Here is a 24,678-nt window from a genome sequence, read left to right as displayed (position 1 = left end):
AATAAACAAGCTTGTACTTCATGTAGAGACATTTACTTTTTAACCCTAAAACGCAAACGAAACCACTGGTTAAAACTAGTAACGTATACTATTCTGTATTAAACTATATATTTACATAACTTTGAAATTTAAATAAATAACTTTGAGCAAGCCAAATAACAGTACAATTCTTTCCTAAATATAAAAGCAATGCAAAAACAAAAGAAAATCAAAACGTATTTTATTTACGTAAATGAAAATAACAACAATAAATAAATGATGTACATATGTATTGTTAACTATATGATTTACTGGAACAGAGCGACGTTGGCTGATACTAGGACGGTCGCAATTGTGGCGGTTACGAACTTGGATGCTGCATTCATCATCCATCCATTAACGGGACTCCTAAAAATTAAAATTAAACTTATTAATAATTCATTTTAACACAATAATTGTTCTATAAATCATCTAAAAAAGATATAGTTAAGATTGTAACGAAAGAAAATTAAATCACTGTTAACTTATTTTGAATAGATTTTCTACTTATATATATATATATATATATATATATATATATATATATTACTATATATTAAAGATAGTTGCAATAATATTTTTGAATGTTACAGGCCAAAACTACTTATGATTAAACAAAATTAATTTCTTTGACAGAATTACAACTGATAAAAACGGTGTAATCTTATACCATGTTAACTTTTGAAGTAAAACATACATGGACAATTTTATTTAGATGAGCATTTTTTGTCTCTCTCCCTTTTTGTCTCAAAGATTATTAAACAATTGTTAAAGAGATAATGAATATTTCGTAATCAAACCAGACCATCTCTAGACACCTTGGTTAGCTACCTCTGCCTTCTTTGTCTTATGTAACTATAACCAAATTAAATGATGCGGTTCCCTCTCAAAAAAAAGTACGCCAACCTCCTCCTCAGATACCCTGATGCGAGTAATTCTAATAATTTTAATCATTAACCTGTTTAAAGTTGTAATCAGTTAAGAAATACTTTCAAATATTCGATGATGTGTATTTGTATTAAATAAAAATTATCTTTAGTCTATGCAGAAGAATCAAAAATATGTACAATCAGGGTAAGAAAAGGTTCGTCATCGTAAAATCTATTTTCGTGTGCTCAGTCTGAGCGATAATCTGCTTTACCGATTGAAAATGAGAATGACATATTACGTCGCAATGATATGATGTTTGGATTCATATGGTACTAAGAGTTTACGACTTTTACGACGATAAAGGAATGAATTTGAAAACTGACGAAGGTTTTCTTACTCTGACTGTACATTACACTGATAAAAATATTTATAATTTTTATTGAACATTTTAGGTTTACGTTCATTAGTTTCAATTCTCAGTTTATGACTTTTAGTCGTGCCTACCAGGTTTTGCAGCGCCACCTTACATGAGTACTAGTCCTTGTGTAACACAATAAACATATTTTTAAAATGGCACAGATAATTAAACCATCGTTCATTCATAATGCCAATGAATGCCAAAAAAAAAAACGCACGTCCTGTCAAAAAAATTAATCAAAATATAGTTTTTTTACGTTGATTTTAAATTTTTTATATGCAAAGGTAACTTTGAAATGAGCCTAATTTTTTATATTTTTCAAAATCGATGTATCATATATTTTATTAGCAATGATTAATGGTTGAATTTTGACCAATGGGCGATCACTAGTATGTTTAAAACTGTTTATGTAGCATCTCTGCTAAGTTCACCTGTTAAGTTACTAATCATAGTTCACGACAACCATCTTATTCAAATATTTGTCGAACTGTTAACTCACCAGCTAACATTAACCAATACGCTAAGCAGACATAAGACTTATTAGTGATGGGACTTGTTTATCGAATTTAAGGCAGAATAAGTAATAGCAATTAAAATTAATACTCTATATTTTCTATACAAAATCATAAATTACAATTTAAATTTGGGAGTAAGCTATGTATTCATTTTGATTTTGAATTCTATCGGCATAAATTTAGTTATATCATTCATCATATACACATAGCACGTGTACTTTTGGGAAAAAACATTATTTTGAATATGCATGATCATATGTGTCACTGGCAAGCTTACATATATGAGCAGTTTATACAAGCCAACAATATCAAATTAATATCGGAAGGTCCTGTATATATGGAACTTTTATCTTGTTTATAAAATTAAATATTTCTTTGTTTGCTCCGAGTTCATTTAATTCATTGTAATTAAGTTAAAGATGTTGCCGTTGATACTTCAGGTAACGTCCACTCATCACATTTTGTACAGCCAAGCTGCATGATACTGTTGTGTAACGGCTTGAAAGGTGAATGAGCCAATATACGAGTATATTGGCTAATAACAACAGACAAGAGGAACATCTAAGTTTCCAATGTCGGCGCATTGACGACGTAAGAATTGTTTCTACGGGCTGTGGTGACAACATATAATCAGGTGGCCTATTTGCCCAACCACCTACTTATGTATGTTATTAAGTATCCTTGAATAATATTCTAGATACACTTCTAGATAGAACAATATTAACAGCAACTTTAAAAGAAGCGTTTCAATAGATGCGTGAAATTGTTCACATAATCTTTTTAGTATTGCGAATAGTAAAATGCAAAATAGCTAAGGCTTAAAAAGACACATATTAATGTATCAAAAATAGATATATAAACTTACCTAGACATTATTTTAGAAAACGAGGTGCATAGAACATTTACTCTTAAGTCACCAAGTGAATTAGCTCGATTTGATACACTTAAAAGGAAACAGCTGATTAACATCGACAGCAACTTTATCCTGTCCCTTTCTAAATCTAAGTAAACTTTAGTGATAATGAGTTAATAAACAGACTACAGCTATTTTTGACTTCATATTTTGATTACTTCAATAAACATATTGTAAGACTCAATATAATGTAAGTTGTATTACTTAATATTCAATATTATATTTATTATTTTTATCTGTATATTACAGACGAGTAAATGTCACCTTGTCTATTGAAATTTATATTTTTAATCTGGTAACATTGGAACATCGTAATAGCGGGAAAATTGATTCTAGAATATATTTTTTTACTGCGTATTGAGTAAAAAATTATTTTAATGAAACCCTAATAAATGTATTTTATTTCTGATGTGAGACTAAGTTCTTACAATATATATGTTACCAAATAAAGAAGTAATCTGTATATGTTCATGCTGCTAGACTTAAAACTCCTCCCTATTTTATTTGTTTAATAAAAGAAAGACAGACAAGACCTCCCTCAAAATACCAAAGAGGTAAAGTCAAAAAGTTTCATTTTGGAAAAATATTTTTTAGAATAAAATGCGTTGTTAGGTAAAGTATTTTTGTTATTAGTTACTAACCTTATTTTTTTTTATTATGAAATTCTACTTACAGATACGCGTAGAGAGAGAGAGACAAAAATGACGTGAATAGAATCATAAAAATCTTTATTAACAATATTGAGCTGAATCATCTTATAAAATAAAGAGAGATTATTTAAATCTATACGAAAGAATTACAAAATTCCGATAACGCCGCAAGCGACGCGACCGCCAGCGTTGCCGGTCTTCTTGGAGTCGGGGTGGTCTGATCTGCCGAAGTCGTCTGCCATCGCGTGAAGCACGACAGCCCTGCCAATGATGTTGTGGGGTCCGTAGAGAGCTATCACGCTGTCGGTGAAGTCAATGTTGCTGAGCTGCTCGTTGTCGAACACCACGTTGCCGAGGTCACCAACGTGACGGTTTTCGTCCTCAGGATGACCGTGGTCCTTCTGTCGTGTAAAATAATGTATCTTATAGAAAAGTATAGACAAATTGTCTAAATATAGTTGGACTGATACCGTTCGAATTAAATCAAAGGTTATAAATATAAAAATATAACTAGCATTACCGGCAGACATTTACTGCGAGAGCATTTATGATGGTACCTTCAAGATGTCACAAAAAAACTTCAGCTGAAAGAATTTACAGTTACCTCGAAGATATAAGTATACAATTTATTTGCCAACGTTCAGGATAATCTGTCAAATGGTGTAAAAGTCTTTTCCCCTTAATCAGATATATCAACACGTACATAATTATATAGATCTTTCCAAAGCAATAATATATGCTCAGTCATATAAAATTTACAACTAAACTCCTCATTTCCGGACTTAGGGGATTTCGCTTGACTTGTTGTATATTTATTCTTAAATTTTCTATTTAAATAATAAATAAATATAGTAAAAAAATCGTACCTTATCAGGGTTGAAATGTGCTCCAGCTGAGACGCAGCCGTTAGTAATGTCTCCGGTTTCGTGGATGTGGAATCCGTATTCTCCAGCTGGCATACCATAGATCCTTCCCTTCACTTCAACCTTGCCATCTAGCTGTGTGAAAGTCACGTTACCGTGAACATCGTGGCCATCAGGACTGGCCAGGCGAGCTACTCCGCGGAGAGGAACTGTCGCATGAGCTGATGACTGGAAATAAAAGATCTGATTAATTCCTTATTCATTAATATAATACAAGTATTGGATATTTTAATAAGTTACAAAATTCAATACTTAGTTGTATATTGCAGTTACACCCACTTTTTTATTTGTAATTACAAATAAAAAAGTGGGTGTAGCTTTACATTTTCTCATCAACTATGGATCTGAAAAGTAAGGAAGAATTGACAATATCTTCATAGTCACCTCCGTAATTAAAATAGCAGAAAATATTTTATGAAGAATTTTCTTATATTTATTTCCTCCTCCTCCTTTCCTCCTTCCTTGCCTTTCCAGTCAAGTGGATCATCTACTAGTAGATGTTTTATCGTTATTAATTATCAACAGATGCACTGTTTTAATAACTATTGGTGACAGTCATGGAATTTTAGGGAAGATTCGTTAACGTTGATTTTTTGTTTTAATGATTGCTGGATTGATTGATTTTAATTTTCCTTAACAAATATTCCAATTCCCTGTTCATTATTTTTATTACTTGTAAATAACTAAGATTATAATATTTGTACATGAATACTTACATCGTCGTGTGTGTGGGTGTGAGTGTGTGTGTGAGTGTGAGCGCCCACGAAGATGGCTGCCGAAGCGAGGAGTACCAGTTGATACAGCATGTTTAATATATTTCTGAAAACAACAAAATATCTTTATTACAAAAACCTTAAAAATTTGCATGAATATTGTACGTAATCATATTTAATTATGTAAATAATTATTTACTTTTTATAAGGATAAGTTATGTAAATGATTAAATTACTTTTTTATTCGTATAATGTCACTACAGTTCATGAATAATTGGAATTCCCTTCTTGTTTGTAAACCCAATTTTATGGGTAGTAGTAGTAGTTGTTGTTGTTGTTGTAGTAGTTGTATTCTATACCCATATGTTCTATACCCATACAACATATGGGTATAGAATACAAATTTGGATATAGTTACACAAATTACATAAAGTTTTCATTTATTTTAATAATGACTAATTAGATAAAAAACCCGGCTACAATATTTAGCTAATTAAATATGGGAATCCCGTATATTTATTAAAAAATCAAAGAGAATCAAAGAGAATCATTTGATTTGTATAATACGCTCTTTGTATACCTAATTGATAAATTTGATTTTGAAATATTACAAACAGACTATATAATAAGACTATTATATAGTCTGTTGATCTAGACAGATCAAACTAATTTTTCCTTATGTAATAAACCTGTCAGTTTCGTTCGTGAACTTGTTTGGAGGTAAATTCCGTCTAGAAGCTTCTTCTGGGAATCTTTACTACCAACATTGAAACGTAATCCTGATTTAACACATTTGTAATATACAACTGGTGATATCTCTATAAAGCGAAAATATGCAATACTTAAAAAGTATTATTCTTTGAACAAGCTACTCTAGAAAAAAAAAATAATTAAAAAAAATTAGAAAAACATAATTAAACAATAAAATTAATTCGTAATTAAGCTTGGGCTTATATTTTGTTATTTCAATGTCAAAGTTTTATTGATATTCTTAATCGTTTTATTTTAATAGTTAATAGTTTATAATATTTTAATAGTTTATTTTGATATGTAAGTCTTCATATCAAAATAAATAAGACAATAAGGTAAAATTGTTTTTACGTAAAGTTCAGAATGTTTGAACAGGAAAATTACATAAACAGTATTATTATCGATAATGATCATCGTATCAATATATTCAATCATCCGAATGAATGCAGATCAAGGAAAAATGTATAAACAATAATAAACTTATTTTGCATGACAACGTAGCGTATGAAGCATCTGACATACATACTGATTTGCATAAAAAATAAATATAAATACTTTTTTTATATATGACCTTTATACTAATAACCTTATTAATCGATGTCTCTGAAGACGGTACATTTTTCTTTTTTTTATTATTTACTGATAACAATAAAACGGTAAACAAACAAAACAAAAACAAATCGGTCGACGTACAGACATGTGATGTGGAACTGCTTTGTCTTAACCTATTATAATGTAAATTTTATTAAATTTTCAAAGGTCGTTTTAAATAAAAATACTAACACCGTTTGCAATTCTACTAAGATAAATTTTGACTCGTGTAGAAAATTACTTGTTCAATAGTTATTTCATTTCTATTATTTTAATAAATTTAAAAAAAAAAAACTTTTTTTATATTTCATTGGGTATGATGTGACGACAATAACCTAACAGAACTATGTTACAAACAACATATACAACATTTATGGTTCTCAATTTTTTGAAACATATTAATTTCTAAATAATACTAACATTACAGAAGTAGTTATATAATGTATCTATAAGTATTATTCGACGAGGTCAACTCAAAATCAAAGTAATGGAAAAAAAATCCTAAATATCATTGGGTATCCGAGTTTACTCTGTAACCTTGTTTAAATAGAGTAATGACTTGGAAATTGTAATGAAGATGTAATTAGATAAGTCTACGAAGAACAGGATACAACGAGTTAAAATACAATACGGAGCAGGCGATATAGTATAAAGCTTTATGCATAAATTGACTTTTCAAATGCGCATGAATATAAATTTAAAATAACTGGTCAGAGAACACAAAAAAGTAATACACACATTTATATAATCCAATATTGATCCTAACTGTTTTTCGTCAGCATTAAAACAGTTAATCAATTTGAAAACATTATCTTAAGCAGATTGTTAGTTAGACAATAAGTATACTATGGTATAATAGTATGGTAAGTAAAAAAGATGGCAATATCTCTACATCTCACTCTGATGCGGTATGTTTGATTGATCAAGAACTCTCATATGTTAGCAAACACTGTTGGACTACAGGTACTTTTTCATTTAAAGTTAGGCTTAATAACATACATTTTATTATTGTTATTTCAGGTAGTCATCATAGTTAATTCAAGTGTAAAATCTCTATACTCATCCTTAGTATAGATGTTGTGCACTTGAATGTGAGCTCAATGTAAGCTCAGTTGCTTAGCTCAGTAGCTACACTGGCTCATTCACCCTTCAAACCGGACTGGCACAGAGGACATAACATCTTATTTCACAATGTTTGTCGCGAATTGCTGATACGAGCAATGATTAATATTTCTAACGGTATCAATGTCTATGCAGGGGCCACTTACTATACAGTCAATAAATATTTACAGTAGACAGTGAATAAAGACACAAAACGATTTTCGACGAATATTTACTTTTAAATTCTTTTGCCAATGCTATTAGTGATTTGTCTAATGAATTCAAATTAACCGACGTTGAATGTTTATCCACTTAACAGCTTTAGCACAATCCTAACCTAAAGACTAACCATCTGCGCAAGAGATATTGTCGTGTATACATATGTGTGAATGCACAAATACAGGTGCATGGTCATACGCCGACGGGACTGTTTAAAACGACTGGAGAAAATCAGAATAAATAATGTGATGCGCTTTCCAAAGTAACTCTATGTTATTCCTTGTCTAAAATAAAAATTAGGATTGTATATTGCGATGTGATTCGAGTCTTCGAATTCGAATTCTGCTGTTTTATATACTAGTTACCTAAGTCATTAGCATAGTTCATAATTGTATTTTAAGCAATTAAAAGGACATATGCCGCATACGACGTTTTTTTAGGGAAATAGTCGAGCTTTCACAAAGTGCTACCACTGTAGGGTATTTATTACTTGGTGTAAGACGCTTAAGGTTCTTTGACTATCTTTTAAAACAGATAAAATAAACAAGACCATTTCGTTAGACTAAGCACATATTTAAAACCCGTATGTTCTACTGGGCCATCTCATCATAATATCTTTACATACTCTATCTCAATAAGGTATTATATTTAAATAAACAATTATTATTATAGCTATTACCACATTTAGTATAAATAGTTTTTATATTACATTAGAAGATCGTCGTTAATCAGTGTTAAAGCATTTATCCATTAACGTATCTTGACTCAGAGCATCTTTATTTACGTAATTGCACAGTTTCTTTATTTGGTAGGACTTCCTATGGGTCTTTACAATATTTAACAATGCGTTTTGCTAACGGACGATATAATTGTATAAGAAGCGTAACTCAAAAGCGTAAGTCTGCTTCATTCAACATTTAGTTGTGATATCGCTTGATTGTTAAGTAAGCACTCATAGTAACTTATAGTAACGAAAATTACACAGTAACGATATTATACATATACCTGTAAAACCAGGGATTATTATTATTAATGTATTATAATAAACATTGTAATACAACGGATAATCACAACGAGTATATGTTTACTAATAGTTACATTGAAGAACAAATTAAGTATAGGTATTCAGATCAAAATAAATTGATTACTTTTATTAATCATGATTGCCTTAAGAATACATAACAGTAAACAAGCCACTGTTTTGATACCGACTTCAAACAAAACACTATTTCAGAACAAATTAATATGCACTAAAAAGTAATAAAAATTATTGCGTATTCAAAATAATTTTAGAGTCCTCCAAAGTAAAATAAAGTGATAAATAGTAGACTACTTCTAAAGTTGATTGACGATTATATAAAGTTGTTACAGTTATTGTTATATTTGGTGCCGGTGTCAGATAAAAAAACTGTCGCATGCCGCCCCACCCCTTCTTCGTTAGACAATAAACAAAAATAGGTAGATAGGATCAACGAACGATTCCACGTCGATTGATGATATACTTATAATAATACGGTTTTACATGACTGACAGAGACAACAAATACGTTATCGATTGTTAATAATTTACGTCATATTATTGTAAACATATCATAATCATAACGCTACAAGTAATCCTACTTTATAAAGACATCCAAAGTTGATCTCCAAGTTTATAAATGCAATCCCGTTACTTGTATTTGACTTTAAATAGTACTATTTGATATTATGAGACTGTTTATTTTCATTATAGATATATCAACATATTTTTATTATATCTTTGAAGGTCGTGTCATTGATTACCAATATAATAATATACAGGTGTAACTAGCTACCCTCCCCGGCTTCGTACGGATGTAAAACTGATACTAGATATACTAAAGAATTTGTTTATTTACGACATCACAATTCTAAAATTATCAGTATTTCTTGACTTTATTGTCCATGTTTTATATACAAAAACTCGCGAATCACTCTATCTATTAAAAATCCGCATCCAAATCCGTTGCGTAGATTTAAAGATTTAAGCATATATAGGGATATATGGACAAATAAAGCGACTTTGTTATACTATGTAATGATTATAAAGGACTACAAAGTTTTAACATAGGAGACCTCTCCTTTCTCTCAAGAGGAATATTTTTGCGAATAACACTGTACAAAACCATTCATATACATTTCTTTTTTTTTTAATATTTGTTCTTAATTATTAATCAATGTTTATTATTATGTTGCAATAGTATTGTCATCCCTGTCAAACATACGGCGTCTGAGCGAGATCTAGAGATATTGTTTACACTTATTGTTAATCTTTTTTTAAAGTTAATATTATTAAATTGATTGTTTCAATACCGTAATTACTTAAGTATTATTTAAATGTTGAATTTAAAGAATTTAGTATTGGACACACAATTTATATATTAATAGGTACATATTTAATATAATATACAGATTATAATATTACGTTATCAATTTAAATACATATTTATTTTTATTCAAACGCTTTTACTACGTACTTGGATTTGGACGATAAATATACTTTCCTATTTGTATTATCATGTTTTCTTTCACAAGATATCCCACAACTGGGCTTAGACTGCTTTTTAAAGATTTTTGATTGGACCTTATGGCTCTAATACGGGTTGTATATATACAAGTGAAATAAAATAAACACAAATGAATCACGTATACATTGAAAGTTCGAATGTAGAGTCGCTGTGTCGCGAAGATTTACATGTCCTAACCGTTTCCGCATTTTAAATATAACAGTACAATTTCGTAATGAAAATATTCCACACGACTTGATAAACAAATTTGACATACCTTATGAAATTTATTTACCCGTGTTATTGCTCCAAATTTTCTAAACACGTTTTAATGGAACGTAAATGAATGGTGTGGTACTCTAAACTGGTATTGCATATCTATATTGCATATGGTTTTATGTAATGACTATTTAACTATTAAATAGTGTAATTAATTATCGAAATGGTTATAATATCTATACTTATATTATAAATGACAAAGTAACTCTGTTTGTCTGTCGTTCAGTACCAAACCAATAAATCGAATTTGATGACAATAGGCTATTTGACTGGTTTTTAATATCCATTTTATATTATTCAGTAGAGGTTAAGGAACCCAGTAAAAGTTGATTTTTTATTTCTAGTACAGAAAACGCTACTTGGACAATATGGCGCTGCAATGGGATCGGTGACGTCACTTTGCTGTTTTTTAATCTGTGGTACATATAGTAGAAAAGCAAGGTTTACAAGAGAGTGACTTCATCATAAGCCCGGCCAATCAGGAGCGTTTTGTGTCACGTGACAAACGTTTGAAAAAATGCATTTTCTTTTATTGATTTTTGATTAAATTAAGTCTTATTTTCAAGTTTCGTTAGTAAATAATTTTTAAACTCATAATACACACTGATTACAATGATTCACAATTTATTTTTCGCATTGTCAAATAGCCTTTTGTTATGAAACAAACTTGAACTTCAAGGAAGGACTTTTTGCCTAAATAGCGAGCAAAGCCGCGGCAACAACTAGTATTTAACCTTTCCATCAAACGAATATATTATATAGATATTAAGTAGTTTGTTTGTATATTTAATATTATACGACTTAAATGAATTGAAGGCTGTATATAATTATTAAACACAACAACACAATGAAACAGGTACGTGAAAAAACTATTAATCTATAGTTATACTAATAGAATAAAGAGGCAAGGTCTGTTTGTTTGTAAACGATAAATTCAGAAACTATGTTACCTACAAATCTACTATGTCTACATTGTATTGTTTAATAATAAGAATTTAACTTAAAAGGTCATTTATTACATAAATACGACCGTATGTTATTTGTTGTCTTTCAATCATAACAGATTTAAGTGCGGTCGAAGCAGCAGGCAAAACGTACTGTATTTATAACTAATTTAAAACGTAATATCTATTCAAAACATTAAGACGTTTTTCTTATAAATATATAACATTTCGATTGCATAATAAAAGAATTTGTTTTTAGTAAAATCCCACAAAAACCCAACCATATCTAATTCCACACAACGATATTAATAAATTTTAAATAGAAAAACACGTAGGTCACGTAGTTTCAGATATATAAGATAAGTAATAAATATTATCTTTAGAATCTTTGGGATAAATGTCGTTATCAATGTGCACGACTTACCTCGACGATGTCTGATCTCGAATGTCGACAAATAGCACTGTACACAATATATCGTATGGTACTGACCACTATAATGTGATCTATTTTGTTCGACATCACGAGACCTATATTGTGAAAATAACTAACTAACAACAAGAAAAAGGGGTCATGACATTATGGTCGCACGACCGGTTTAAGTGTACGACTAAGTAAGCGGCAAAAACTATGAAATAGTGATGTGATGAGTCGATAATCGAATGACGATATCAGTTTTTTATTGCAAGAGGATAATATATGTAGAATATTAATGATTGTGTTTGTTGTTTGTGTTGTGCGGCTTTGTTCAAGTTCAATTAACTCATCAGATATCTTGATTTGGAAATAGATTCATCTATATATATATAATAAAATTGGAGTGTCTGTTTGTAATATTACAATAACCGTTTTTTACTAAATGCATACATTACATTTTTTACAATTTTGTCAGACCGTCTATGCCTATGTCTATTTATTCCGACTCATTTTTGGAAGGGCTGAACTAATTTTCACGAGACTTTCACAAACAGAAAACTGATGTAATAAGAAGTAACTTAGGCTACAACGATAACATTTTGTTTAATTTAAACGTAGTCGCTGCACAGCTAGTTTTTTCTTTAACATTATGATTATGTATACTCTCGTACGAGCTATCGTGTAATATAGAGGTACCTTGATGACGTCATAATCAATTTTCGTCTCGGCGGGTCATCAGTCAGTCTCAAGGGAGACCAGCTAATATGATCCCGTATAATATTGCACATTCTATTAGTTTACACTCATAATCCAATTGCAAGAATTCGACACGAGCGGAAAATGTCCATTCGTAAGACCAACGGTTTAACGAGTTTTCCGAGTCCCAGACTTAAATCTTCAGGACTTCGGGTTGCTATTGAAAACCCAATAAATTCTATCGGTCCATCACATATAATAAGTGGTAGACTATGAGATCTGTGGCCTTATATCTATCGAGTAGCCTTGGTCTACTGTGTTGCATTATATCAACATAATGCCCCAGCTTCACCAATATGGGTTGTGAATTGAACAATTACTAGCAATATCAATTTTTCAAAACAAAATCCCCTGTATAAAAGTTATATGCAGAGATAGATGTAGTAGTAGACATATGCAGTTATTCAATACAATTTATTACACTTCGAAAGACACGTTAAGTCGTCATTATCATTAGCAATTACCGATAGGAATTTCACCTACAGGCTATATTTAAGTGTAAGTAATTAAAATTCATACATTTAAATCAATCAAAACAAAATATTGTACTAAAAAGTTGTAAAACAGTAAATTATATATTTATTACCAAAGAAGACTGGGAAGAATTTACAGAAGATTAGTATACAAGGGAGAAATTAAAAAACCACAAAAAATTAAAAACAAAAGATTAATCATAGAAAGTTACGTTATCGATAAGATAATAATTAAAAACAAAATAGCTCATCACTATCTCCTACCACAACACCATGCGATATAGTTTATCGCTAGTTATGTAAATAGTCGATAAATAAATTTAAAAAAGTAAACAAAATTAAGAGTGCATCAGAACAGGTTACTTAGCAAGTGTGATTTCATATAAATTTATAAAAAGAAGAAGAGAAGAAGAAGAGTCGAAATGGCCCAGTGGTTAGGACGCGTGCATCAAACCCTGGGTTCAAACCCAGGCAAGCACCGCTGATTCATGTGCTTAATTTGTCTCTATAATTCATCTCGTGCTCAGCGGTGAAGGAAAACATCGTGAGGAAACCTGCATGTGACAAATTTCATAGAAATTCTGCCACATGCAGGTTCCACCAACCCGCATTGGTACAGCGTGGTGGAATATGTTCCAAACCTTCTCCTCAAAGGGAGAGGAGGCCTTTAGCCCAGCAGTGGGAATTTACAGGCTGTTGTTGTTGTTGTTATAAAAATAATAGGACTGATAGGGTTTATCCGAGCACAAGGAAAATGTTAGTAATAGCTGTATTGGAATACAATGTAATTTAAATATTAGAAAAACTTAGTTTTCGTCTGTCTGTTCCGACATTACTCAACCAAAACTTATATTTTACTTATAATTAATATGCAGACAATTATAAATCAGTTGCCATAACATAAATAAAATTATGTATTCTTATGTTAAGATTTTAATGTCGTCTAGGCACTATAGACGACGTCTTAGGCTAATCATCTCTCACTGGCTGTGTAAGCAGTTTTAAATATTTCTTGTGACATAATCTGTGGACGAAGATGACTCAGGTACCTTGTTAGGTAACATTCTTGAATAAAACGACAAAAAACATTAAACATTTAATTAGCCTGGCATTACTGTTGTTTTAATTTTTTATTCATTTATCAGTAAGGTTAAGATGGTTTCTTATACGTCAAATAAATAAATTGTCTATTATATTTTATTAAATTTATATAATATTATTTTTTTTTATTTATGTATATCAGAATATTTCAACTCATTGATTTTGTACAGCCTTCTTCTTATGGTCGAAATTAAAGCGAGTTTTATGTGCGTATATGCTATAATCGTGATATCGATTTTGGTGCCTACATAACAAATTAAATGTTTCGCAATAGTAATAATTAAAAATATGCCGTTCTACAATAATTAAAGTAATTTTTTTATCAATTCTTTTTCTTTCAGAAAAGCGTATTTTTGTTTTATTTTTTTTAATAATTCTAATAATATTCATTAGGAGCCGATAAAGACCGTATAAGACCGATAAAGCCGTAGCACATAAAGACTGAAAGCCCCACTACTTTTCATGTATTTGAATTGTAAAGACACAATTCATCTCGTGCTCGGTAGTCATGGTATCGTGTAGAAACCATGCAGGTTCCTGCGTCTGTTGAAAATCTAACACTTTGCATTCATGGCAGGGGAACAATCTCCTAACCTACTCCTCAAACGAAAGGAGGCCTTAACCCGATCGTAATTATACTTATAGTCTGTCAGATAATACCTTTACTGCAATTACAAGTTTTACTGTAAAGTACCTTTACACCTTATTATTATACCTTTTTATTTTTTATATTTTTTTAGGTAAATACCTAAAAATATATAAAAAATAAAAATGAATAATAAAAAAATAAGATGCACGTAATAGTTTATTTTCGTTCCAAGAATGCTATATAGAGACGAAATGCAAATTAGGAGATAAAAATAAAACTTACTAATAATATTATAAAATGGGGACTAAGATTAAAATTCAGATCGCAATTAATATAATTGTTGTTATTGATAAAAAGAAATCATACATTTATATTCGCACAAAAACTTTATTAAGTTGAAGATGTTGCTAGGCTATCTATGTGTAGCGTCATGGTCAATAGCCTCGGTAACATCAATTGAAATCAATTTGAAAATTGGCCTTCTGGAAATTGGAGACCCACACCTAGCTGCCTTATGCAATTTTTGTTTAAAGTTATTTTTATATTCATTAAATTTTAAAGAGATAAGGATCTAAACAAACCCTTGAATTATAATCTACGTCAAAGTCAAAATTGTTATAGTATCATTCCATTCATCATTTTTTTAATTTCATTTCAATTCATTATAAGTTCTCTTTTTTTTAACAAGATCTTTTTGACGGAGCAGTTACATACTCTATTTTCAACCGACTTCAAAAAGGAGGAGGTTATCAATTCGTCTGTATTTTTTTTTATATGAAACAGTTTGAAAGTGTATTATTTCATTTTCAAAATGAAAAAGCATCGGTTCAAAAATATGTTTATTAATTTGACAAGCGTGAATTTCGTGTTCTTGTCATATAATGACTGCTGGACAAATCAATAAATACTATTAATATGTTGGTGTATTATAATTCACCGGCGCACCGCCACGGCTTCGCACGGGTTCAATACTGATACTCTAAATATTCTTCAGAATTTGTTTATTTACATGCCATCAGAAACTTCTAATATTATCAGTGTATCTTCACTAAATTGTCCATGTATTATATACAAAAAGCTTCCTCTCGAATCAATCTATCTATTAAAGAAAACCGCATCAAAATCCGTTGCATAATTTGGAAGATCTAAGCATACACAGGAACTAAATTTGTTTTACATATACTATGTAATGATTCGCGTGTTCGATTATAAAGCGAATAAACCAGAAGCTGCAAGAAGTAAAGATCTCATTACTTACACTATTTCACAATGATTATGAGTATGAAGCAATTTATTCAAAGTCAAAACAAAGTCTTAAAATATGCCGGAATTCTTCTTGAATTGGTTGAATCGGTTGTTTTCTTGAAAGCCAATGCCATTCAGTATAAATATTTTTACAAATAAGTATATAAACAATGGTTATAAGGTTTCATTTTGTACTCTTTAATATTTCTATTGAGAAAAAAACTGTGAAATAAAATAGATACGATTTTAATCAGGACAGGATAAATATATTAAAACCCGTAAGTATGGATCACATAATCCAATATGGGAAGATGATAGCGCTTTGTTCGAGTTGGGAGGAGCGAAAATAAATAGTAAAGTTCTCATAAATGTGACAACCAAAAGCCTTTGTGGGCAATCTTCAAACATTTAGAGGTTATAATTATTATTAGGAAGCAGAATGTGAGAATTTCACTTAGTACTAGACTTCTTGCAAGTCTATCTGAGTAAGAACCCAATCATCAGATATTCTACCTTCAAGCAGCCCTTGCATATTGTTCCGGTTTAATGGATGAGTGAGCCAGTGTAACTACATACACAAGGACAAAGCATCTCAGTTCTAAAGTTAGTGGCATTGGTTTTGTAAGGAATGGTTAATGTTTCTTACGGTACGGTGAACACATTTTCCAGCCTACCTAGCTATGGCTATAAATAAATAAAGAGAGAAATATTTCTCTTATATAGCTATTAAAGTCTATACTATGTTCTCTTTGCCTGTGAAAATTGTAATAAAAAAATATATATTAACAGACGAATGAAACAACAAAACAACATATGTTTAGCATTTCAGTAAATCCGAGTAATTTATGTTAAGGGGATGGCCCCGAACAATACCTTTTCTTAAAAGTATTAATTAACAACTTTTCCTTATACTATATGTTTATCAAAGTATGTATCAAGATATTATTACATTCGTATATGAGATAATTCTCGAATAATACAGTTAATAAAACCTCAACAAAAACACTTAAATAGATCTAAAGAACACACAAATATTAAAATAGGTTAAATATTAATTACAAAAGAATGTGAGATAAATACATGTATTTCATTTTTCTTCTATTATCTAACTATATTTAGTGCTCCTTTCTATTATCTATTAATCTATACACATTAAAGGGAATCTAAATGAACTAGGTAAACTGCTATAAACTTTCCTTTCGTATTGAATGTATTTAATCAAAACAACGTTATATTCGTTTTTTTTTTAATTGTGTCGATACACGCAAGCAAATTTTCTGTTTTTTATTGTCTTTCGTCGCTCATATACTGTAAAATTAATTAATTTAAAGGATTTGTGTACTTTTAAGTCCCTACTACACGCAAGTTTTATGCCCTTGTCATATTATAAACAATTCCTAATTATTTTAACTTTACTACTACTGATACATATAATAGTTATAATTTGCTTTTATAACAAATACCTTATAATCACTAGAAGTCATAAATTAATAATTTGCGCAGTTCCATTGTAGTTTTTTACTTGTATTGTATATACATATGTATGTATGTTATTGTTTGCTTTCCATGCGTGTAGAAATTAGTTCACAATGCAATGTAATGTCGAAATAGTTTCATTATGTATTGACAAGATTGTTTTGCCATACGACGTAAATAAATGGACTTGATAAAAAGAGCATTGGTCAACATTTCTTCAATACTTCTAGTAAATTTCTTGCCGGTCCTTCTTAGTAGAATCTGCATGCCGAACCGGAGGTAGTTTTAATTAATATAGTTTGCTAAATGACGATTAAAACGCCTATTTCAATAAATTAACATAAGAATTAATAACATTAAATGCTTAAATGTATACAAATATGAATTAAAACTAGTTACTGTATAAATCGGTGGTTAGAATGCTAGCAGCATTTCCCCGTTGAATCGCAGAAATTGATTTTGAATGAATACAAAAATATACCTTGTTGTATCATTAAAAGAAGCGTGACCAGAAAGCTTGAACCTCTTGGATAAGTGTAGACCAAGTGATCCGAATGTGTCCACACAGTCATCAGCTTAAACACGGTACTTTAAATGCCAAACGGCGAAAGGTGCTCCTGATTGTAATAAAGAAATAAATACTAATAATGACAATAATTATTTATTTATTAGTCAGCTTCAATATAAAATCAAAACTTTTTTTTTTAGTTTTTATTAGTCAAAGGTACCAGGTTACCAAAAAGGTTTGCCAAAAAGCACAAACTTTTTGATGATTCTCCAAGTATTATTTTATAAATATGTGTCCCATGTTCCTGTTCACTCACGAAGTCGCGCCCCATCGCTATTAATTTGCGACGAGCATTAACTAATGCAATCTAATTTTATTATTTTTTGCAGCCTTTATTCGTACATTAGTCAATTCACGCACAAAAAAGGAATATTATAAGCACGAGCTTCAATTATATTAATGCATTCCGATAATTTAACGTGAAGATTATTGTTTACAATTATGAAATGACTAGCGACCCGGCCTGGTTTCGCTCGGGTGCATTGCTGATACTAAATATAATACAGAATGTCGCTGTGTAAAAACGTTCAGAGCTTCTGAGGTCTATATTAAATGCACAATGTATTTATGATACTTAATTGGATAAAGGTTTGTAATGTACCTACTCGTATTACTTAAAATCGCTTCATAAGCCATTATTTAATGTAAAAATTTAATCCCAAAAAGTTAATGTGGCAAGAAATAGATATATACCATTTTGTAAACCTTTGCCAGGTGTACAATACTGTAATACATTAGTTAGATCTATCTCGCAGAGATCAGATAGCGTTTGCAATGTAAGGAAAATGTCTCTTTTTACAACATTAGATACCTCTAAAATGTTCAGTGTTTCTCTTTTCTAAACATGTATTGAGCATGTAAACCTTTCTCTTGAATCATTCTATGAAAGAAAACCCCAAAAAAACACATCAAAATCCGTTGCATTGTTTTGAAGAACTAAGCATATGTACATAAGGACAGATCGACAGGGGGAAGCGACTTTGTTATATACTATGTAGTGTACTAAATGAATACTCAAAACATTTATATCTGTTAACAAAGCAGATTATATGTACTAATAATATAAATGCAACGAAGCACTGTCTGTCCTCTCTCTTCCTCTTTCCCGCCAAACCATTGCAACGAATTTGATAGAATTGATTATTTTTTATTTGATATGGTGTGAGAGCAGAGATGGCCCAGTGGTTAGAACGCGTGCATCTTAACCGATGATTGGACTTCTAATCCACTGAATATTTACGTGCTTAATTTTTGTATATAATTCATCTCATGCCCGGCGATGAAGGAAAACATCGTAAGGAAACCTGCATGTGTCTAATTTCATAGAATTTCCGCCACATGTGTATTCCAACAACCCGCATTGTATGTTCCAAACCTTCTCCTGAAAGGGAGAGGAGGCTTTGGCCAAGCAGTGGCAAAGGGGGTGTTGTTGTTGTTGTTGTTGTTGCATATGGTATGAAGCAAACTTCAAAGAAGGGAATAAGCTGCTTATAAAACACCTGACGACCAACTCTTAAAACATGTCCGAAGCCGCGAGCCAAAATTAGTTTGTGATATATTTATACAAAAATATATTACGTGCACGATAAGCCGTTTTTACTATCATTTGATTGACATTGACAATGATATTTAAATAGGTATCTCGAGTTCACGAGTGATATATCTAAACGTATTATAAATAACTACATAATATAAAAGACAGTCATCGCTGCGTCTGTTTGTCTGAACACCATAGACTTGAAATCTGTCGAACGGAGTTTCATACGTCGTTCTCGTATTCGTATTCGATTATATTAGACGATCTCCGTGGTCGAGTGGTGTGTACACCGTTTTTCATGGGTACGCCACTCTGAGGTCCCGGATTCGATGTAGATTACCATTAGTTTTCTATGTTGTCTTGGGTCTGGGTGTTTGTGGTACCGTCGTTACTTCTGATTTCCATAACACAAGTACTTCAGCTACTTACATTGGGATCATAGTAATGTATGTGATGTTGTCTCATATTTATATTTATATAATCGTAAGTTATTCCTTTATTATATTAGAGTTAAACCGGAGGGGGAAGGGGCGGTGTTGTTTGTTGCGTTGTATATACTTAGTGTTTAATCCTCTGCGTGACTTCAAGCCGGGTCAAAAAAACCTTCGCTTCTTGTGTTTGTTACTGTGATGTAATGTTAAAACTTTAAATAAATACTATTTCCTCGGAATTTATTTTTGCTAGTATCTTTGTGTATTAATTATAAAATTTATAAAGGCCAATCATTCTGCATATTACTCGTGTATAATATCTGTATAGTAATAGTTTAGTGATGAGACGACGTTGATTTTAAGACACCCTAAATTTATTATAAATTTAATTCTGTAATATTTTATTTAACGTGGTTTTATGAGTCTACTTGAATAAAGATCATTTATTCATTTAATAAATAAATAAATGTTACACCAGATCATCTAAATATTTTATAGGTCTTCTAGCCGTCCGTCGAACGGGTGAAATTAGAATCTTGCACTCCGATTGCAGCGCCACCTATGTTCAATCTAGACCCACTCAAAAACATTTATTTTTATCGACCTAGCCGTTGAGCAGGAGTTCAGATAGAGTAATAATAATAAGTTTATTTCCTCGTGGGAGGACAAAATTATTAATTAATTGCCTTTTTTTTAAAGGTAATACATTCATTATTTATATGTTACAATAAGTTCTTAATAACGATATTCAACCAATAACGTTTTGCAAGCAAAATTACTAATTTATTTTTATTTACTCACCCGTTAATTAAAAAAAGAACAACATTTTGTGACTACTTTATAAATTATTGACAAATGTATTAATTTTAAGAAAACAACTAACGAAAGAAAAGCATGGATTTATTTTATTGTTTTCTTTACATATAAATATAGATTTGTTAACATATTACATTAGTAACTTTCCTTAATAGTGTATAATGTATTTCATTTGTTAACTTACTTGGAAAATCCATTGGCGCTATTAAATGAATTTTTCGATTATATTTTATCTGTTTTCATATTTCTTATCTGACCACATCATAAATAATCTAGTTATCTTTTTTTTTCTATGCGTCTTCTTCACAATACGTGACGTTGGCAGAATGTTTTATGTCCATTGACACGCGCCTCATTAAACAATAGGCTATTTGACTGGTTTTTAAAATCCATTTTTTATTTTTAGTAGAAGTTAAGGGACCCAGTAAAAGTTGTGTTTTTTATTTCTAGTTCATATATGCCGAAAAATATCATTTTATAAATTCCATATTTAAATAACGCGCGAAAACGATACTTGGACAATAGGGCGCTGCAATGGGGTCGGTGACGTCACTTTGCTGTATTTTAATCTGTGGTTCATATAGTAGAAAAGCAAGATTTACAAGAAAGTTACTTCATCATAAGCCCGGCCAATCACGAGCGTTTTGTGTCACGTGACAAACGTTTGAAAAAATGCATTTTTATTTATTGATTTTTGAATAAATTAAGTAATATTTTCAAGTTTCGTTAGTGAATAACCATTTTTAAACTCATAATATACACTGATTACGATTTATTTTTCGCATTGTCAAATAGCCTATTAAAAACAAACTACGCGGGACAAACGTATATGTAACATGACTTGGTCTGTTTTCATGACAAAAAAAACTCACAGATAATAAAACCAGTCACTTGTATGAGGTTTTTTGTTTTCTTCATTATAAAAATCGAATAAAAAAAACAGCTGGCAGCTCATTACACGTCCAAGATAGAAAAGGATATTTAGTGACATAAATAATTTAACTCGATGATAACAAATTAGAGGAGGTAATGCTTTCATAATTCATAATTTTATTCTTCGTTAGTAATTATACTGATTTAATTACATAAGTCGTTTCTGTTAACCTGTAGAAGCTTCTAGAATTTGATAGAAATTTGTGAAAAGCATACAATATTCGAAATTCAAAAAAAAGTTATTTGTTTCTCTGACAAATATTAATTGTTCTTAATGCATACATAGATGCCTCCTCGTAGATATATCCACATATATACATATATATATGTAACATAGTTTTCAACTAGCATATGTAGCAAAAAAACCTTCACTACACGATCTTTTTCAAAAAAACATATAAGAACAGGTTTTATATTTACGTTAATTTAATCTCACCCAATGGCAAGGTGATCTTCATAAAATAAAATCATTAGTTACATTGCAAGAAATATTTGCAACCATTTATATATTGTGAAAATGTATTGAGCTAGTTGAACACCTTGATCTACTTGCTTTGAAAGTTCAATAGCATTACTAAAAGGCAGGCTGACTGTCTGTTACATTAAATCAGCATGTACTGTGTTCAAGAACTGGATCTGTTCTAATTGGTCGTGGACCACATCTGTTGTCGTCTATAATATGTATTATTGATTGAGTAAAAACCATTTCACATTTTCTAATATGAAGAACAGGTTTCAGAACTATAAATTAAATACGCCATTAATTGCAATCGTGTTCAAATTAAAGTAACCCAGAATCTGGGTGTGACAGAATTGTATAATTAATCTGTTGCTATAATTGCTGTTTAGCCATGAATCGATTAAATTCAAAGAGGTTGTATATTATATACAACCTTGGGAACTAAGATGTTATATCCCTTGTGCCTGTAGTTACACTGGCTCACTCACCCTTCAAACCAGAACACAACAATACTGAGTGCTGTTATTTGGCGGTAGAATAACTGATAAGTGGGTGGTACCTACCCAGACGGGCTTGCACAAAGCCCTACCACCAAGATGGAGTGTCGCACTGAAATAGAACTAAAAACAAACGGACAAACCTTATTATATTTGGGTGCGTGAAAACATCGCAAACGTTCATTTCAGTTCATTAACACTATTAGTGTGCGTGTAATTAGTAATTAAGTAGTTAACTGCTACTGCTAGCTATTATTTTCTTCAATGTGTTTTCAACATTGTTGAGTATTATTAATATTTAAAAACATGTTTATCATTTTTGTACGCGATTAGAGCAGTTGATATAAGTTCATTGTTCAAATGTCATTTTAATTTTAAAAACTGTTTATGATCGAATTGCGATCATTCTGCAACAAAAGTAATATTGCTTTTTAAGTTTCCAAGCGTTTCAATGTTATAAATTTTTCGAATAGTTCCTTACAAAATATTAAGCAAAAATCACAATGATATAGAGTAAGTTTCTCATAAATTTAATTTTTTTCAAATCTTTTAATAAATATTTGCAATCACTAAAAATTCGTTATTGCTATTTTGAAATTTAGGCGTTTTAGCGATTTAAATAAATAAATTATATTAGTTTTTTTGTTGATTCTCAGTCCCAATATGCGCAATAAAAACCACAGCCAGAAAGTAAGAAATACAAATAAATACGCACAATTCGACAAAATAAAATCTTATTTGATAAATATAAATTGATATGTTAATTTTATGATAGGTACAAGCTTAGAAAAAATACATATTTTCATTTTACATAAATAAAGTAAAAAGAAAAATGAAATAAAAATAAAAAAACTTACCCTTTTTAAAAAACTCTTTATCACTGTTTTACTGATCTTAATTTTATTAAAATGATATTTTAAACCGCAATTGTTGCTAGTTTAATTTAACTCTGCCTGAGTTAAATTAAAATTGTCACTATACATAGCATTTTTGTCAAAGTCTTGTAACTGAATTTTTTTTAAAAACCACTCAAAAAGGTTGATAATCTTGGTGGTCAAATTTTAGTGCCGACACGATAACTTATTACAATTGATATCTACCTATTATTATTATTATTTATATCTACCAAGAGGCCTATCTATATTTTAAATCTAGGCTGGAACCTTACTTTACTTTTAAGTGCTTAATTTGTGCTTAATAAACCATCGCATCTTCAGCGACGACTGATAGGATTTCATTTGCCAATCCTCATTAGAGCAGGGTCTTGGAATAAACTTCTAACCTCCTTAAAATAAGCCAACTAAGACAATAAATAGATAGTTACTATAACAATAAATAGAGTTTTATTAATTTAAATTTCCACGGAAACATTGGGTACAACATTGTCTTTTATATGATATTTATCTAATTTAAATAAATCAAATTATATTATGATACAGATAGTTTTCCTATACATCTTATTTACGTTTATGGCTAATTTTCCATAATTATTCATTCTTAACTAACAAACTAAATATGTAATATATTTAATACGTTCGTATAATCGATCTAAATGTACATATCACGTACAAGTTAACCTCGACTTAGCCATGAGCATACAGTGTATCTATTAACTCATTCTATTACACGTATAGTAAAACTTTCAATCAAAGAAATAACTGCATAAAAATTTTTAAACACATGTAATTTATTTTTAAGAAAAATGAAAAATATTTTTATTTCACTTACCTTAGAAGAATAGCCGCATAAATATATATCGAAGTTAATTACACAAATAAATATCACACAATCACAAATGTATATTTTAAATTCTTAGAGCACTTTTTCTTAAAAACCACTTAAAACTATAACGATAAATAAATATATATTGGTAACTGATCGAGTCTGAACGCGCGTGTCTTACTGACATACACGAAACCTTTGATAAGAAGCCTTCAACGAGATGACAAATTG

The 24,678-nt window shown here is 30.3% G+C and overlaps 1 protein-coding gene across 2 annotated transcripts; it reads right to left on the bottom strand.

Annotated features, from left to right (window-relative positions):
• Positions 1-204: 204 nt before the first annotated feature.
• Positions 205-24,678, bottom strand: LOC124533364 (superoxide dismutase [Cu-Zn] 4AP-like). Of its 2 annotated transcripts, none has more exons than XM_047108589.1 (5): positions 24,454-24,678; positions 5,024-5,126; positions 4,251-4,475; positions 3,535-3,785; positions 205-387 (listed from the first exon to the last, which is right to left on the bottom strand). In XM_047108589.1, exons 2-5 carry the CDS (start codon positions 5,111-5,113, stop codon positions 288-290), a joined length of 666 nt encoding a protein of 221 aa, XP_046964545.1. In that variant the 5' UTR covers positions 5,114-5,126; positions 24,454-24,678; the 3' UTR covers positions 205-287. The 2 variants fall into 2 exon arrangements, with proteins under 2 accessions (XP_046964545.1, XP_046964546.1); XM_047108590.1 differs by lacking the exon at positions 24,454-24,678 and adding an exon at positions 11,853-11,942.

Source organism: Vanessa cardui, chromosome 11, assembly GCF_905220365.1.
Source record: "Vanessa cardui chromosome 11, ilVanCard2.1, whole genome shotgun sequence".
Taxonomy (NCBI): Eukaryota; Metazoa; Arthropoda; class Insecta; order Lepidoptera; family Nymphalidae; genus Vanessa; species Vanessa cardui.
The sequence above is the reverse complement of the archived record's forward strand: the minus strand, read 5'-3'. Positions and strand labels throughout refer to the sequence as shown.